General features: G+C 41.6%; 1 protein-coding gene across 2 annotated transcripts in view; it reads right to left on the minus strand.

Annotated features, from left to right (window-relative positions):
- BAIAP2L1 (BAR/IMD domain containing adaptor protein 2 like 1) overlaps window positions 1-20,136 on the minus strand; it is a 66,169-nt gene that overhangs the window by 38,147 nt on the left and 7,886 nt on the right. For both annotated transcript variants that reach the window (XM_054993282.1, XM_054993283.1), the window contains exons 2-3: window positions 11,725-11,800; window positions 5,660-5,746 (exon numbers count right to left, since the gene is read on the minus strand). In XM_054993282.1, coding sequence (XP_054849257.1) covers window positions 5,660-5,746; window positions 11,725-11,800 — 163 coding nt within the window. The remainder of the gene's footprint in view (window positions 1-5,659; window positions 5,747-11,724; window positions 11,801-20,136) is intronic.

Here is a 20,136-nt window from a genome sequence, read left to right on the forward strand (position 1 = left end):
TTTTCCGTGCAATTATCCTACCATATCAATGCACATGGAGGCTTTTTTGCGCTTCAGAAGAGCCCTCTCACACATCTCCAACCCCTCCTCTCACCATTACCCTTCCTTTAAACATCACACATGCGTCTGGCTCGCATGCGCGATCATATAATCCCCCCTTTTAACTTTTTTAAACGGTCCTTGTGTTATTATGGTATCTATGTATACAAAGGGAATCATACTGCTGTGATTGCCACACTGGATTACTCAGCAATCTGACTATCAGTCTAGGAACAACATTGAGAACGGAGTGCAATTTCTGATTTTATTTTAAATATGGAATCACGCAATCACACTACACTACTGTTCGCATATTTATTGAACACTTTTGCATTCAAAAATTTGAGCTGGAAATCAATAGTAGAGAACGGAGTACTAGGAATTTGCAGTTTCTACAGAAGCTGAAAGACAGGACAATAGTATAGCGCAATCCCACATGTGCTCAACAAAAAAGGAAAGTTGGGCGGGAATGTGCCAATGTCATTTGTGATGAGGAGCAGAAAAAGAACGTGTACTGTCTGGGATCTTTTTTTCCCTCACAACACACACCCACAAAACACACATGAGGACGACGTATGTGAAAGGTGAGTTCTTGAAGTGAATTGGGAAGATGTGGCTTTGGAACAGAGAAACCCCCCCAAAACTGAAACACGTGGAAGCAACCATTATCTTCAGCCCTTTAATCTTCCACTTCAAGCTGCCATTTTTGCTCAGCACATGGCAGCAAGAGAGAAATCTTTCACTACCATCGCACTAACTAAAGTAGGTAGCAACTTGCACTAATAATATCTGATGTGGAATCTAATTTATAAAATGTGGAGAACATCTGCCAATCCTGTCCCACTTTGCAGGAATTCTCCATCCATTCTTTCTGCAAATTCTACTATGGCTCATTTTACAGGCTTCTGTGGATTACAGTGGCTAAAAAGACCAAGATATCCAATAATAGGTTGAACTGGCTCAATATCTCCATGTGGTATCTTCTAATGTGAATACTAGCATTTTACTGTGTGCCTTTATTGGCCATAAAGGAATAAAGCTACATAGTTGTATCTACTTTAAGGTTTAAAAAAATGTACTAGACATTTGAGGTATCTGGAAAAGTCAGCACCAGTAAGTTTATTTCCCTAGCAATCAGTTCATCTTTTAAAAAAGGGGGGAAAATGTTCTAAAGACTTGTTTGAACACGCCAGTTCACCTTTAATCTCAACCACAGCAATTTCTGAGAAACAAATTCCTAAACAGAGACAATGTGCATTATGCAAGCTCAAGGTAATTAGCAAATAACCACCTTCTTTTTCTAGGGGAGCTTACAGAAAAGGGACTACTTAATCAGAAAGCTATCCTGTGTAGAAAAGTCTGTAGGCTCTTTATGGTATTAGTTTTCAATGTTATTCCTCTGAGTGAAGGATGATTTATCATATTATTCAAATTATGAGTGTATCTAATTGGGTTGCCTTCTGGGATGGCCTCTTGGTTACTACGGGTGCAAAATTTGGACGAAAAGTGTTTGAAATGATAATGAATTTACACAAATATGACAGAAGAATTTTTGCTCATGTGACTCCCTTTGAACATCATTCAAGCCTTTTAATCTGCAAAAATGAAAAAAATTACACTCCATCTCTTGAATTTGCAAATTAAGACAATGTTGTAAAGAGTAATTGGATACTAAATCTATTCCTAGCTCGGGCGATGCTGATTTTTTCAATGCTGCTTCCTTGCTCTTTTCAAGGGCTTCATTATAAACGTTAAAGATGGTTTTTGCAGACTCCTAAAAATATGACAGCTCTTTGTCCAGAGTTCTCTGACCTTTTGTATCTGTACAGCAAGCATTTTATCTGCATTTAACTGGAGAGAGTCCAAATCCATCTTTTCAATGTCTATAAAAAATGTTGCACTAGAACTTTTATGGTCTTTTGTTTGACAATTACACAGCAATGTCCCAAGTGGAAGTTGTACATTTTTAAGAGGATAGGGGACACTGAAGTGGCTGAAGTAAGAGAATCTCAATTTAGATGCTCAACTCAGGCCTTCTCTCAATATGCTGGTGCGCATAGTCAAAAAGTGATTTCCAATAACATACATGCTGAGTCCATACTACTGAAAATCTCCCGCTGAAAGCTCCTTCTCCTCCAAGGTAAGAACTGTCATCACCAAGGCCAGAGAGAGAACAATCAGCAATTGGGTACTCTTTAGGGCTGCCAACTCTGGCTTGGGAAATTCCTGGAGATTTGGGGTGGGAAGGACCTTACAGGGTATAATGCCATAAAGCCCACTCTCCAAAGCTGCTATTTTCTCCAAGGAAACTGATCTTCTGTAATACGGAGATCAGTTATAATTCCACAAGATATCCAGGCCTCATCTAGAGGTTGGCAACTCTTATACACGTCTGCAAAGTCTGGCTGACCACCCCCCGCAGCTATCAATTGTGGGGGAGGTGGTGGGACCCAGCATTTACCATTTTGACATCTTCACTTGTGTGTGAAGTGTGCGCACGCTCCCAGTATGGCACGACGATGTCAGGGATGCTCCTGTGCTTTGCGCTTGGCCAATTTGGGCCCCAAACAGGCTGAAGCCCAGGAGCACTCCTGGGGCCTGCACAATGACGTCACTCCTGGGAGTGACATCTAGGGGTGCCAGCCTCCAGGTGGTAGCTGGAGATCTCCTGGAATTACAATTGATCTCCAGGCCACAGAGATCAGTTCAACTGGAGAAAATGGCTACTTTGGAGGGTGGACTCTATGGAATTATGCCATGCTGAGGTCCTTTTCCTCCCCAAACCCTGCCTTTTCCAGGTTTCACCCCCCAAATCTCCAGGAATTTCCCAACCTGGAGCTGGCAACCCTAGTGACATTGTTGCGCCATGCAAGGAGCACGCCCCAGGAGGCCCATTCTTGTACCTTTTCACTTGCTGGCCAGGTGAGTGGTGGCAGGGGGGAGGAGGCTGGGAGTGGGGGGATCCCCTGCCCCCACCAGGGAAAAAGCAACCCTAGGCCAGAGGGAGAAGAGACAGCAGCCAGACAGCCTTCCACTGTGCTTTGAAGACAACACTGAAAACCCCTCCCTGAGTGCCTGTTATTGGTTATTAATTAGTTTTGAGAGCGACGAAAAACTAAAACAAAACTCTCAAAGCCCCGCTTCTTTCCTGAAGGCTGAGTTCAGTACATTACTCCTTTGTGAGTGAGTGGGCTATGTGAGTGTCAGCGTGAGTGTGTGTGTGTGTGAGAGAGAGAGAGACAGTGTGAGTGAGATTGACTTTAGTATATGGAAGGTATGTGAAAATTCAATGTAATGCTGCAGCCATATACTCCTGTACTTGAGAGTGGATCCCACTGTAATCACTGTAGCCTATTTCTTAGTGTATGTGTATTGCATGAGATTTATCTTATAAGTCATTGTATTAGAGAGATTAATATTAACAAATGTTCATATGCATTCCTCTAATAAAAGTAGCACTACCAATGACAACAAAAGTGTTAGCTAGCCAGGCATGATACGTGCCATGCAAATAAGATTCCTGTGCTTTCCAACAAAATCCTGCTAGATGAAAGTTGCCAAAGAAAATAATATTTTGTTACTCCCTTCCTGATCTCAACTTCCTTTACTGTCTTCCATACTTCTGAATTTAGTGCCAAACTAGATGAAACACTGGGCAGATCCAGAAAGGGATCTGCCCAGTGTTTTTCAAAGGGAAATGGTAGCCATTGGGGAGGGATCACAGTGCAGGGAAAGAACTGGTTTAATCTACTTCACACACAGTTTCTAACACAGCCCCCCCACCTGCTATTCACCCTGGAAGGGAGGAAGAAAAAGACAGGGAAAGGGTGTCTATGCTTTTCCCCTTCCAGGGCTAAAAATAGCCGAAGTTGGGGTAGCTTTAACCAGCGAATATGCAGTCTTGTCTAGTTTGGCCAAACAACCCTTATGGAGAAGGGGAGGGGGCAGAGAGCTGCTTTTCCTGTATATGGAGTTCTGTAAAAACTTCCATATATAGCAGGCCTTGTATAAAAATAGTTGCCAGACATGCCAGTCACTGTATTGTGTACGAAGGACTGATATGCTTCCAACACATAAGGCATTTTGATATTCTTGGTATTTTGTTCTGCAGTTGCAGTTGTGTCTGGCCAGTCTTTCTTAAAATAACTTGCAAAGCAAAGAAGGTAACTTGGTTTATGAATTATTTGCTTTTTGCTGTTTGCCTATCTGCCACTCCCTAAGATTCAATACAGAATGCAAAGAACCACACCACAATGGCTTTAAAAGGGAAACAGGCAAGGTAAGCAGCGCAGCGGCCAAGCATGACTCAAGAATTACAAGTTCCTCACTCACTACAGACGAGTGAACAAGGGCCGAGTTTCCTGTTAACAAGATACATTGTGGCTCAATTCAGAATTACAACTGAAACTAGGGTTTAGGGATTTGCAAAGATCAGGCTTTGGGATGAGGTACTCCTTACTATTTCCTTGGCATAAAATTCTCTCCCCGCCGCCCCAGTTCAGGAGTTGCGTGTGATGGTTCCCAAAATGAAAGCAAGATGCTTCTGCAATAACTGAAAGAATCTGGTAAGGCCGTGTGCCGTTCCGAATCCTAAGGCCTAATGTCCAAGCCTGAACTAGACACAAATGACAGAGATGCAAGCCCTTTCAATAGCTTTCTGTATTCCTTATATGCTGTTGTTTTTTCTTCAGGCAGCTCCTTCTTCCAAGCCAAACTATTTTAAACCTACAAATTGGGAGGAAGAACGCATGTGTGTGGAATCTGAGGAAAATTATTTTTTCATCATCCTATTCAAACTGTCATCAAAACCAAAAGAAATAACACAGGAACACTAATTTCTCCTGCAATTTTTTAAAAAATGCTAAGAGTGGGATGCTTTATTTTCTGTCTGGCAACATTTGAAATTGAGATGTACCCAAGATTCTTTGCAGTGTAGATTAAAACTTCTGATATTTGGGTTAGCTGACAAATGCAAATATAGACATGCATTAAACACATACACACTTTGCTCATGAAAAGAATTTGCCAATTCAAATGATGACATTTCCTATGTAACTCAGGTTTGGAAAGGGCAAACTGTATGGTAGGTATGCTTGGTAGCAGTAGGGCTGCCCTGACTCCTGGGATAGTGAGAGACTTCCTGCCACTTCCACCCACTGCCATTGTTTGCCGCCACTCAGTTGGGCAGCAGGAGAAATGCCCCTGCAAAAGTGGGGGGGTTGACACCCCTCCAGTGTGATAATGTTGCTTCCAGTGTGACCCAGAAGTGACAATATCACGTTGGGTGATGCTCTAGTATTTGCCCAAAACTCTCTGGTTAAGCCACAGAGCATTGGGCAAATGCTAGAGTGTCACCCCCAGTACAATAATGTCACTTCTGTGTTGCACTGACAGTGATGTCATTGAGCTGGGGATGCCAATTGCCCCTCCCCAGCTGTAAGTACCTCCCTCCCACATCTCCCAATAGTTGCATGGCTGTTACTACCACAGTCTTACAGTCTCTCTCCACCCAGTCAATTGTCCAGTTAAGTTAGCATAAGAGAGGTGGCTCCAATTTAGTTGCACGCATCAGCAGTCAAAAAGAATTCTACAGTTTAACTGAATAATCTGATACACTTACCCAATTCTTTAGATACTGGCGATGCGACTGCTATGTCTCCTATTTTTGCAACACCATCATAGTAAGCTCTTCCCGCAAGAATCATGGCTAGAGAAAGAGATTTGGAAATGGAGTAAAATAACTATTTAACCTAAACGTATAAAGCATGTTATAAATCTATTTATCTATGTCCCATGAGGAAGGGAGTCTTAATGAAAAAAGCATATAGCTGATAAATTGTATTGTATATGGACTATAGAACATATCAACAGAAGCTGAAAACAGACATGAGATTTCTCTTGGCAATATATTATTAAAATTGTATGTAATGAAAAAAACAAGTCAGATGTTCTTAAAAGCAAACCCAATGATGTGCTTTAAAACATTCAACTTTCATTTTTAGTGAACATAAAGTGTGCATGTGTCATCCCACTAAATATACCCAAATATACTCAACTGTTCTTATTTACCAAGGACAACTTCTACTTTTTGTCCATGGAAAATCACTGTACCTATTTATTTATAGTCCATCTTTCTTGCTGGGACTCAAGGCAGATTACAGGATATAAAACAGTGCAATCAGACAGCACAGGATAACCGAAGAATAAAGCAATTTGACTCAGATTATAGAATTAGAGCTCAGTGTAAACAACAACTACTAAAATAACATCCCCATTTATTGTTACTCCCAGATTATTTGAACAGACCTAAGACAAATTCACATAGAGAGCCAGTTTGGTGTAGTGTAGTGGTTAAGAGCGGCAGGACTCTAATCTGGAGAATTGGGTTTGATTTCCCACTTTTCAGCTTGGAAACCAGTTGGGTGACCTTAGGTCAGTCACAGCTTCTCTCAGCCCTACCAACTACACAGGGTGATGGTCGTGAAGATAATAATAACACACTTTGTAAACAACTGAGTGGGTGTTAAGTTGTCTTGAAGGGCGGTATATAAATTGAATGTTGTTGTTGTTGTTGTTGTTGTTATTATTATTATTATTATGCTATTGCTTATAAGAACACAATGGATAGTATTCTGTAAACAGATTTGCACCTATATTTAATTGTAAAATCTGTTTCCAAGGACAATCAAATCTAGAAAAAGGCTGTTAATAATACTGAATAAATGCCACCAGCTTACAATTCAATGCATTTCCTTAATCACCAAGTTCAGTGTAACACAGCTAACCACAAGAATGCCTTATGTAATGGTACTTTCTAAGCTACAGGTAATTTCAATATTTAAAAAGGGTAAGAACTCTCAAGGAGTTTGATTAAAGATTAGAGGTCAGAAGAAGAGAAGCACCTTGTTTTCAAAGAAAAGTGGGAGAGGGGAAGCAAACGACACCCCCCCCACACACACATAATTCTGTACCAATATATTTCAGACACAGTTCAGCTGTTTCAAGGAAGCAATAACATATGAGAGGTATTACTGAGTTTGGTTGTTCTCTGTAAATTATTTCCATGTTATTTTGCATTTATGATTTAAATACCAATGTGTATTCTGATACATGGGTCACAAAAACAGAATTTAAACTAGATAGTAACCAGAAGGCAAATACACACATGAAAGTGGCATTATCCATCAAAATCTGTTTTCCCTAGATCTTCTGGGCACTTGGAACAGATCTGTTTACCAATAACATCCACTGATTGATTTAACACATTTTGACATATTAAAAAGATGCTCCTGATTTTTTGGGAACCTGTTGTTGTTGTGGCTGCTGTTGTTTAGTTTAAGTACCTACAAAGCCATGGATGGCAGGCACCATCTTGGAAGAAGCATTCTTTTTCGCCTCTCATGCCCAAGAAGGAATGCCTCTTCCAAGAGGCACGTACGTTGCAGTTGGCATGATCTAATAATTATGATGCCAATGTAGGAAAAAGCAGCCTATAAATATTTTAGATAACAGTTGTTCTGTTTCCAGGTGCAAATGTATACCGATATGATTAATTTAAAGCAACATGATTAATTCACTAAGAGATCTTTGAACAGCCCTACTTATAATCTACCTTAAACCATCAGGTGAGGGAGCAGAAAGTCAGGAAGTAACAACAACGTAGGGCCTGGGAGGCAGCAGTTGCGGATAAGGTGAGAAAATGACGTTTTGTTGATATTAGGGGGTGGGGGGGTTGCTGAATAATCAGACCCAGGAGCTGGAACCTGGGAGTTCCAGTAAGGGAAGTTCCTGGTAGGGGAAGGGGCCAGGCCAGCATAGGATGTGTCAGAGGAGAGATCGATCAGGATGCAGCACGATGCACACAAGACGAGATAATAGCAACAGTTTTCTAGCCAGGAAGAAGCAGCTCCTCCCCTGGCTCTGCCCCCCCCAGACTTTAGTCCTTCCCCTGAGAGTCAGAAAAGGTGGCTAAAATCCTGAAACTTCCAGTTGGTACCCTGATACCAGACAATTCTAATTGGTTTTGAGGAAAGAATCTAGAAGAAAACAGTGAATACAAGCAAAACTCAGGGTCAGAAACTGGCAGAATAAATGTGTAAGACAGAGAGATGAGAGTGGGAGGAATCAGTAGGGCTAGGGCTGCCAGCTCCAATTTAGGAAATTCCTGGAGATCTGGGGGGGGGGGGGGTAAAACCTGGAGAAAGTGGGGTTTGGGGAGGGAAAGGACCTTGGCATGGCATAATTTCATAGAGTCCAGCCCCCAAAGTAGCCATTTTCTCCAGGGGAACAGATCGCTGTGGCCTGGAGACCAGTTGTAATTCTGGGAGATCTCCAGCCCCTACGTGGAGGCTGGCAACCCTAAGTAGGGCTTAAGTTTTATATCGTAATATGGAAAGAAAGAGGAAACAGATCTAGTCAGGGGCAGGGACATGAAGGAGCCTTAAAAGGGAGGACCATAACACTGTAAAGGGCAACAAGATAAGGTTTATAAACCAGAAATTGCAACTCTTGAATGCCACTCCCTCTTATATTAACTGTGTTCTTAGAAGCTAGGAACATATGAAGCTGTCTTATACAGAGACAGGCCATTGGTCCATCCAGCTCCATATTGTCTAACTGGCAGCTGCTCTTCCAGTCTCAGGTTGAGAAATATGCTCTCCAACACCTGCAACATGAAACCCTTTAACTAGAGATACCGGGGATCGAACCTGGGACCTTCTGCAGATGCTCTCTTGGTAAGCCACAGGCCCTCCCAAAGATGAGCGAGCTAGATGGCTGTCAGCCAAGTAGAGAAGGGCCATATAGATTCTTTACATCTCTCTTTTTTCATGGAAATCCAGTTTTCTGAATGTGTCATCGCTTCATACCTTCCAAAGCTGCTGATAAGCAGCCAATAAATAATCCACGGCAGGTGCTGCTGACTCTCCCTGTATCCTGTTCCATTACAGGTTCAGCAAAACCATTTTCAAGTACAGCATCAACCATCACAGAATTGCAGTTCTGCTATGCTGTCATACAGGAAAAACGCAGACTAAATTTTCTGCGAGGAAGCCAGTCTGACCCAGGGCAAAATGGAAAACATTTCCAGTCTGTAAATAGCTGAAGTCTTTGATACTTTTTTCAAATCTGAATTAAATTTCCTTGAGGGTAGGGAGAGTTAGCAGAGTTTGGAGGCAATGTGTTCTCAAAGCCTTAAAATGGGGGTGGGGAGATCAGGGCACTGTTTTTTAAGGGCCAGTTCACATGACCAAATAATAGCCCTCAAGGTTGTAGCAACTTCATGGAAATCCAAGGCGCATGACTGAGGGCTGCACTGGGACATGATGGCTTTGCCTTTATGTCCAAGGATTACTATTCAATGAACAAGGCACATAGAAAAATCTTACTGTTCATATGCTGTACTGCATTCCATGCGTGTACAATGGAACAAACTACTGTTTCATCATCTAGTGAACTGTAAGGAGTGCCAAGGGGGCTACACACAGAGGGCTAATTTATAGATTTAGGGGGGGGGTAACAAATTACTCGTAGACCAGAACAGTTTGTCACACACCAATCACTCAAAATTTCTTGCAACACGTAGGGTTTAGCAAACAAGCAAATATGTACTTTTGTATAGTTCTGATGCAGAAACATTGTGAAAAATGAACACAGTACACAAAGCTACTTATAAAAGAAACAGGTTCCTGACATGCTGTACAAAGCCTACAATCAATTTCTTCAGAGCTGCTGCTATGGAAGTATGAAGTACCGTACATAATTAGGACATTTATTCCTATCAACAATTTGACCAGCCAAAATACTGAAGTTCTTCTGTGCAGAAAGCTGACTGCCTTGTCAGATTATAATGAACTTTTCCCTAAAACACACACTTAAAAGCTAGCATGAAGAACTGTTTATATCATACATTTCCTTTTATCCTATTTAAAGAGCAGAGCGTTCAGTTAAAAAAAATGTAAAGTTAATGGGATATAAATGGATGTTTGAGACAAATCAGATTCTCTCATCTGTCTCCATCATGTTTTAATTTAGTAGTTTCAAAAGAGCACTATAAGTGGAAAAATATGTCCCACAGGCTCACTGGAAGAAAGCCACGTGCATTTCTTTTACCAGCTTCTCAAAGCTCTGCATTGCACCATGGGATAAACCATGTGATATGAGCTCACACATACCCCAAACAAGGCCATCTTCTCTGCCATGAAGAGAGGTGCATGAATGAAGTCAAAAGAAACTGAATGGATCTTTGTTTTAGCAGTGGTGCCACTAAACTAAGGCTGAAACCCTAAGTACACTTTCCTGAGAGTAAACTTCACTAGATAAAAGAGAACTTACTGCTGAGTTACATTGTGCATTAGACTTGCAGCCTTTCAAACTGATTTAGCTCTTCTAATATCACCAGTGGTCTATCCTAACGGTGCAATCCTAAACAGAGTTACTCCAGTCTAAGCCCACATTTCACTGGGCTTAGAAACTCTGTTTAGGACTGCATTGTTAGGCTTGCTAGTACCCCAGCAAACAGGGCTTATCCTGCACGCAAACAAAGCCCAAGGTGACGAGGCTCATGAAAATGTCCACAATCCTACTTGCTGGCCCACGCATGCCCAGATGAGTCATTTTGACTTTCTTAAAAGTTTCACATCCAGAGACAGTTATGACTCATTATTTAATCATCTTTTGCAACATCACAAAGCATCAGTATTGCACCAGCACTGCAAGGATGCTATCGAGGCACTTTAGGGCAGGCATGAGGGAACAAACACGTAGGGTCAAAAGGGGGTGAAAGACTACCCAACTGAAAAAGGTCACAGCACTGAATTCCAAAGTTTTAGCATCATCAGTCCTATTTTAATCTTGCCTTTAACTCCCATACAACCAACCTCCCCGGCCCTCCACATTCTTCCTGCAGACAAATATTGTTAAGTACTTTGTACACTGAAGAGTACTTAAAAACAAAAAAGATTAATGACAGGGCAAGCTGAATTTCCAAAGCTCTTCGTACAAAATATGTACAGGCTCTCCATGGTAAATGAGAAACAACAGAAGCCAAATCCTTTTGACCTAAACTCCTAAAGGAATTCCTAAAGAAACTCCATGAAAAATGCTATAAAAATGAAACGAGATCAGCAATAAATCACACGCTAGAATGAATTTGAAACTTCTGACACTAGAAGCCAGTTCTCATCGCGCAATATGAATCGGAGTGACAAATGAGTTTGTCACTCTATGCAAACAAAATAAAGCAAAAATACAAACAACAACAAAAACTAGTCAGTCTGTTGAGACGTTTTTATGAACTCTAAGAGCTAGGCCAGAAAGAGTTAACTCTGCCTGAGACCAAGGCTTTAACATCAAGTAATGGCTAGGGACCTTTGTTTCTTTCAGGTCACAACTGACTCACAGCAACCCCAACCCCAAGGCAAGTGAGAAGCAGAGGGGGTTTGCCATTCCTCAGTGGTCCCTCATCCAAGTACCGACCCTGCTTCACTTCCGAGATCTGACAAGACCAGCCTAGACCATGGCACTTTCCCACCCCAGGTCATCTGTAGCCACAAATAGTTAACATAGGTGTGCAATGGCAAGCGGGCTTGGGTATTTATTTTCAAGGCAGTCACTATACTTCAGTGCTATGGAAACTATGAATATTATGTCAATCCGCATGTTAATATGGCAAAAAGGGAGACTTACCGTTAACTGTTTTTTCATAGTTTTTCCCCAGGTTTATTAAGTTCCGCAGCCCTGGGTTGAATTGTTCCATCACATTCTGCGGAACAAAACAAGCAACATCAACCATGTTAAAGAACAGTCAACATCCTAAGAATGGCAACAATAATAAAAATAAAAGCAGCAGCCCCAACAACACAGAGAGAGAACCCACACATCTGAAGAAGAGAACTGTGATTCTCGAAAGCTTATGCTACAGCAAAGTTAGTTAGTCTTAAAGGTGCTACTGGACTCTTTTCGATTTTGCTACTACAGACTAACATGGCGAACTCCTCTGGATCAGAGAACCCAAACAAATTTAAAGCCAGGTTTTGCTTTAAAACCAGTAAGAATGTTACTACTTTTACCTGGCACCGTGGCAATGCAGGAGAGGGGGGGCAGGCGAACATGTCTGGAGAGGGCATTCTGCAATCAATGCCACAACAGAGAAAGCCATCACTGTGTTCTCAATATCCTTTCCTCAAATTATACATGTATGACTAAATATGGTGTATGCATTTTAATGCCCAAGCTTCAGACTACAGTGTTGATGCTGGAGCATAATGTTTTTTTACCCTGCACCGGTATGAGGCCAAAAAAAATTGATGCTGGCAGCCAAAATCATGAAATGTGGAACTTCTAAATATTTCAAGTTTATATTGTTTTAGGAAACAGTATTTTCTTTTAAAAAAACAGATTTCCAAGACAGAAAATGGGACTGAAACGAAAGCTGAAACGAAACTGGATTTTTCACTGGGCACAACATTTATACATGGACAAAAGCAAATGTAGCAAAAGCCAATTCCTACAAAATCACTTTTCAGAAGCAACCAGTGACCTGTACTGCTCAAGAAATCAGGGTTAATCTTACCATCTGAAAATGAGACCCTATAATTCTGTCATCAAAAAACCTATTTATCAGGTACAGCTGTTTCAGAGAAAGCCAAACTGATTTCCGCGGTTGACCATTTTGGTTTATAACGCACACACACAAACAAAAATGCAAGTGTTGCATTTTATTTTGCTTTACGACAAGAACATATTTATGGTATTAAAAGGCATGATTTTTTTCCTAAGCAAATCCCCCTTTTATTTACATAATCATGTTTCCTGACAAAGAAAAATGCCTTGTTCTCCTAACAAAGAGGCTTGGGGAAAATATTAAAGAATCAGAAAATTCAAATGCTTGCAAAGAGAAATGTAGTGGGACATTACAGGCTGCTAACAACAAAATTAATTTTATAAAACAACAAAGTTATACAGGGGCCTTGTACTGATCTAGAGGAATTTTGGATTTTCCTCTCCTGAAACTGCTTCTGTATTAAACAGATGCCAGATGTGGTTTTTAAACACATGATAAAGACTAAAGTATTAAACAGAAATAAACACAAGGTTGGGTGGCAATAGATTTTTCAAATCTCACTGTTCTCTTGGGGAATGTATGGCCAAATGTACAACCTAGTTATCTAAAGGAATGAAATTAATGGTACTCCACTTTTCTCTTAAATCCAAATGCTAAATTTAACTGTGTTACAAAAACAACTTATGAAAAACTAAAAAGGGAATCTATGCAGTAAAAACAAAAAAATGAAACTGGCAATATACATGAAAAGCTACAGAAATAATATTTAAACGAACTATTTAAGAAATCGCTTTACCATTGACATTACAATAAATTAAAACTATTTTTTAAAAAGTGCAGATTGTAAACTGTCTTTCCGTCTTTATTTCATTGCTCTAGGAATCCATTCCAGGAATGCCTTGTTGATACATGATAAAATTGGTCCACACAACAATGCCTTTGCTTAGCTGTTGTTCTACCCCAACCCCCATCCCAGAATTTATAACCTTAATACTGTCAAAGCAAAACAAGGTGGCAGCAGTGATTTACTACCCCTCAAAATCCTTGTCGAACAAATCTGTTTCACCACACACTCGATCCAGCACCATCATCCTTTTATCTGTTATTATTACACTTCTATCCCATCCTTCTTCCAAGGAGATCAGAGCAGTGCAACCTGGGCAGGATCCAGCCAGATTTTTCATTCCATCGCATCCAATTCCCTTCCTTAGTGTAGCCCTTGTGGCTCATGGCTTTTCTCCATACAGGTCCCATCGTAGCTTTTGGGGTGTGGAAAGGGGGGCCCACCTTCCCTTTCCACCAGCAGAAAAGCTGGTTGGAACCAACTCCACATTTCGCCCTTCTCCGTTTTATCCTTACAACAATCTTTTGAGGTAGGTTAGGCTGAGAGAGAATGAGTGGCCGGCCCAAGGGACATTGAGTGAGCTTTTAGGCCGTGTGGGGGGGAGACCTGAACCTGGGTCTCTCCAAACACACTCTGGTGCCGTAACAACTACGCACAGTGACTTGTTTTTCTGCACAGCCACACACTATTTTACAGATCAGGCCACTGACCCCATTAAAAAGAAAACAATTCAAATTTGTTTCCTTATAGATGCTTCTTCCATGTCATCACACAAAAGGGCAATAATGCCTGAGAGCCAGAGTAGTGTAGTATTTCGTCTCCCAGAGTATCCTCTGGGAGCTCTAGGTTCAAGCCCCACTCTGCCATGGAAGCTCACTGAGTGCCCCTGGGCCAGTGACACACTCTCAGCCTGGCCTATATTGCAGGGCTGCTGTGGGGATAAAACTGAGAAGAGGAACATGATAAAAGCCATTTGGATTCCCCACGGGGGAGAAAGGTGGGGCATAAATGAAGCAAAATAAATACAAAAATAAAATGAACGAATAAAAGTAGGCTGTTTCCACACAGCTGGTCATTCCCATCCTTTGCCTGTTTTTTGTGTGTGTTTTGCTGAGTCGTTCCGAAAACTCCCCAAAAGTGCTTACCTTGCAGTTTGGGAGGGGAGGTTGAGCACTTTTGTCATTGTCGCCCACCTCCCTTTCAATTTATTTATTTTTGCTCTGCACATGTGCGATTGCATGCTGAGAGCTTCAGGAGAATAGGTGGGCATTGATAACATGATTCCTCAGCGCTCTAACCATTCACATGCCCAAGAACGCAGAAGAAACGCTCCGTTAGCCTGCGGCAAAAGAAAAGTCCAGGGAAAGTGCAGTCCCAGAAAAGATGCCGAATAAACGGTGCCTGCAAGCATTTTGCAAATGGAGATGTCTGGAATTGTGGGGGAAAGCTGCCAGAGTTTCGTGAGTGAGTCGTTCCTATAAGGACGTGTGGAAACGGCCGTAGTCATTTTGGCTTGGTTCAGACTTAATGCCAAATTATACATTGGCTACTGCGTGAACTTCAGGGTCACTCAGCTCTTTTCCCTCCAACCCAGTGAGCTAATTAGTTACTTCTGCTTTGGTGGGAAAGGTGCTGATTGCTGCCAAAACAGTGAAATACAGTTTGAACTTAGCCTGCAAACCAGGATTCCAAACTGGGAACAAAGCGCCGTGGGAATCTGAGACACCAGCGGCAAGCATAAAATGACAGTCCGCTGGTTCAGATGTAAGACAGCAAACAATGCCACAAAAGTGGAAGTACCGAATAAGCTTACTGGCTGTGAGGGGAAAAAGGAGAAGAAAGGATCTTGCAAGGGAACCTAGAACTCCTTCAAGGTTCATGCACATAGTGCTCAACTTCAGTTTGGTGTTAGGTTTGCACTTGGTCCATTGAAGGCAAATGATAACCAGGCAACATTTAGTATTTGTTTGACAAAGATTGAAAAAAGATATTATCTCATCAAGACTTTTTTTAAAAAAAATCTTGTTGGTAGTGTCACTTCTCCATACTTTTGTGGACATTTATTTTTTAAAAGCTGTGTTCTTTATTACTTATCAACCCCAAAGATAAACAGAGATTGCCAAAACATTTGTGTATGAAGCATGTTTATATTTTCAGCAGACCAATAAGTACAGACAAATGCAGGAATTACTCCGGGAACTCTGGCTGTTCAATTCAGATACTAAATGTTACAATAGAACAGCTGTAATCTTCAACCCAAACCTAGAGAACATAGCTGACTTCATCCATACCTCAGAGGCCCAGCTGGACAAGACTTGGCCCACACAGTGCTGGCTAGGACTTGGTTGTTACTGGTGAAGTGGAAATTACCCACAAAACTACTATGGCCTTTTTGCACGGGTTGAAGCCGTCCAGTTCTGAAGTCACTAGAGGAATTGGCATTCAATTTACGCCAAGTCTAACCAACAGTGACATAGATCCTATTTGAGTAACTACGCAGTGCCAGCAACAGCAGCAATTTCAGGTGGTGAAGGATCTGACTTAAGGAGTTTCAGTCCCTGTTTAGTGAGGATTGAACTAGCTGTACAAAGTAGGGTTGCCAGGTCCAGGTTGAGAAATTCTTGGAGATTTTGGGGGTGGAGCCTGGAGACGGCGTGGTTTGGGGAGGGGAGAGGCCTCAGAATGGTATAATGCCATAGAGTCCACCCTCCAAAGCAGCCATTTTCTCCAGGGGAATGGATCTCTGTCACCTGGAGATCAGTTGTAATTCCAGGAGATCTCCAGCCACCACCTGGAGGCTGGCAACCCTAGTGCAAAGTCACTTTTAAGTGATGCAATTTTAAATAAATTTGCAGAAGCTCATAGAATCAAAGTTTCAAAGCATATAATCAAATGTGAAGTGCCTGGTTGTTTTCAATTACTTCTTTAATAGTTGTGTGCTGCAGAGTTACATGAGATAGCAACACAACATATAGATCAAATGGATTTTTATTAATTGCATTTGGCATAAGGAGTACTCACTGGGGCAGACGACCAGAAGCTTCCGCTTGCTGCCAAAACGGATTCAATTGGCTCCTTCTGCTGCCATTCCTGATCTGGATATCTAGGAATGAACTGACATGTCTGTAGGATTGCCAGTTCCCCACTGGGGGCAGGGCAGGGATTCCCTGCCCCCCTTCCATCCCCCTCCCCTGCTTACCTGGATGGCGGGGGGGGGAATGCGCCTCCCCGGGTGTGCTCCTGGGCGGTGCAGCATGCTCCACAGCAGCCCAAATCAGGCCCATTTCAGCCTGAATTGGGCTGAAATTGGCCCGAATCAGCCCAAAGCGGGCCCGAATCTGGCTGAATCGGCCCAAATCTGGCTGCTGCAGAGCGCAGGAGCACTTCCACACCCCTCTCCCCAGTAAACCTCCACAGCAGCTAACATCATAGCTGGTAAACTGCTTAACAGTGGTTAGAGGAGGAGCTGGCTCCCAGCTTATTAGCCTTGGTCTGCAGGGAGCCAGCACTGTATCTGCACCAGCCCAGAGTGGATTTTACTATATTTTCCATTTGTTGCAAGCTAATAAAAAGCTATATTGTCAAAGTATTTCAGAGTAACTGTCCTTTTTTTCTTGTAGAATATATGCAAGACAAAAACAATATCAAAAATTAAAACAAGAAGTGTATTTCTTTTTAAAAAGATGCAAAACTGCATCTTATCATTACAGATTTCTTTCCTTGCAAAGAAGGAACCAAAACAACAGAACTCATGCATTTGTGGGCACTCGTTTATTTCTAGGGATAGGGAAAGGTAATAGACAAGTTTAAAATTGCTGTATAACAAGAAAAGGGGATGGGGACTTCTAGCATTGCTGTAGTAGCAGGAGACCCAGCAAAGAATAAGGAAGATATTGCATTAATAGCAACATAATTAATAAAGGATTTAAACTGACAAAAACAAAAAGAGAGGATATGAAGGAAATGAGTGTCATAAACAAGAAATAAACCCATTATGGGGTGTTAGTATATTGCTGGCAGGGCCAGACATATCCCCAAAGTGGCACCCTATTAACTTGTTTATTAAGGAACATATGATTAGGGTCAAATAACTTAATGTTTATGGCTGATGGAAATTAAGAGTGGGAGTGATGTCTGAAGGTTTTTACACAAAACTAAGATTACTGGTAGAAGCAAGATGACTTCTTGAAAAATTAAAGGGCATAGGATAAGAGACAAATCTCCAGTTAAGGACCACAAGTGGCATGTGCTGTGCTACCAGAAGTCAGATTGGTAGTAGCAGGGGCATCTGGAAGAAAGAACTTTATGATTGTATTTCTGCTATGGATTTTTATAAACACAGCAGCATGTAATAAAGGACAAAGTGCATCGTTATAAATTAGACATTCAATCCTTCGGTTCCTGCAAGCATTGCAAAACTTTTGAAATAAAATAAAAGCAACTATTGGAATGTTTTCCTGTAAATGTTCAGCTTTGGTCTGTAATGTAGGACACACCTTCTTAGAACACAATAGCTCAGCAGGTCAACAATGCATAAAGTCCCTGTAGCTTCAGGTTTGCATCCTGCTGACATACATCCTGCTTGCAATGGCACCTCCACCAGAGTAGCAAATTATTGGATTATGTAGAAATTCACATCAATATCCTTGGACATAATAATATTGTACATAGATCACTTGATCATAGCAAAAGAAATACTTGTCTTTGTAATTTATTAAACAGTCCCATTCCTAAATATTTATTTTACTTACTTCATTTATATTTCAATGGGGTCCCAAGTGGCTTCTCTTCCATTTTACCCTCACAACAACCCTATGAGGTAGGTGATGCTGGGAGTGAGTGAATGGCCCAAAGTCATCCAGCAAGCTTCCAAGGCAAAGTGGGGATTGGAACTTAGGTTCCAAGATCCTTGTCATTCACTCTGACCAGTACATCACGCTGGACTGGATTTGCCCCAGAGCCTCTCTCTCCTTATGGTTATGGTTTATGGGTATGATATGTTGATACATTTGTCAGGATACATTAATCAATCACTTATTTGCTGATATAGCAGGCCACAGGATTGTCAGAATGGGAAAACCATGCATCGTTTCCATTTGGGAAGAAAATGCTATTCCAGAATAGCAATTAGTAAATTTAGTGCAATGTATGTATATCCATGTAAAAACATTTAATCCAAAGAGTTTAATCCCTAAATCATGTCACATCTGCAGACACCTTCCCCTTTCCTACCAGACAGTTATGGCCAGGGTTTTTTTTCTGGGAAAAGAGGTGGCGGAACTCTCAAAAGGGAAACGAGGAAGAAACACTCAGGATTCTTTGAAATCATATTTTCAAGCACTATTGCCGAGTATTTTCAAGAGGTGCCGGAACTCCGTTCCCCCATGTTTCCCCTGAAAAAAAGCCCTGGTTATGGCCCACTTTTGCATCCTTCCTGACCCATACTTCGAGAACCTCTCCTTTAAGCTGTGTTCAGACATTAGAGAAGGTAGCTGAACACTCCCAATCCTCCTGTTGTTGTTAGCATCCCTCAAATCAGGCTGGAAGAACGGTGAGGGGTGGAGATTAAAGACTCTGGAGAGAAAATTAGCAGAGAAAGAGGGGGAAAGGGAAACAAAAAGGTGACAAAGAAAACACTGGGAAAGGAGGGAGAGTAACACAGCAAAGGAGAAATGAATGCGAAAATGGATAAAAAAGAGATGGGAAAGGGGTCAGGAAGCAGGCACCAGGTAACATACTGATGGGCACAATGCTGGGGGTTGCTGGCTTAAACTTTCAAGCTATGAACAATATTATGTTCCAACAGTTGCATGGTAGTTTTAAATGTCAACACAAAGTCATTTCCACTGCTTGCATTAATTTGTGGCATTGAAGCAGTTTTATAAGCACTCTGTCAACTGAAAAGATTGATAGATTTCCTCCTCCCATAACATTAACTCAAACCTGCCCTAAGACGAATCAGGAAATTAAAGCATTTAAATTCTTGTATTGGGAGTCCCCTCAGTTTTGTGCAAGTATACTTAAGAACATTATGCAAGGTGTAGAAGTACATTCTGGAGGGAATCCAATCGAAGGATATTAAGCGCACAAGCAGGCACTATGCTGTGTGTGGAGGAAGAATCACGAGGCCACAAACAAACACTGTTCATTTCCTTTTGGACTTCTCCTAAATCGTTTAGCTACCTTGCAATTCAGGGGTTTAGTTGTATGATTGACTTTGTAGGCACTACGACAAATGGTTGACTGGTATTGCCAAAAAGCGATAGTTCAGTCTAAAGTTGCCAACCCCTATGCGCAGCCTGGAGATCTCCCAGATTTACAACTGATATTCAGGCAACAGAGATCAGTTCCCCTGGAGAAAATGGCTGCTTTGGAGAGAGGACTTTATGGCATTACACCCCACTGAGGTCCCTCTCCTCCTCAAACCCCACCTTCCCTGGGTTCCACCTCCAAATCTCCAGGGATTTCCCATCCTGGAGTTGGCAACCCTAATCTATGCCCACCTACCTCAACTGTCCCATATTCATTTCATCCCATCTTTACAGGCTTGAGAGAAAGCAACTTGTCTAAGTTGGTGGTAGAAAATCCAACACAACTAGCCCAGGGTTTATTATTGAAACCCTTGAACATATATTCGAGGCTAAAGCAGAACTGTGCCCATCTCTCACTGCTAAGTAGCTGAAATAAGCAT

Source organism: Eublepharis macularius, chromosome 12 (assembly GCF_028583425.1).
Source record: "Eublepharis macularius isolate TG4126 chromosome 12, MPM_Emac_v1.0, whole genome shotgun sequence".
Classification (NCBI taxonomy): Eukaryota; Metazoa; Chordata; class Lepidosauria; order Squamata; family Eublepharidae; genus Eublepharis; species Eublepharis macularius.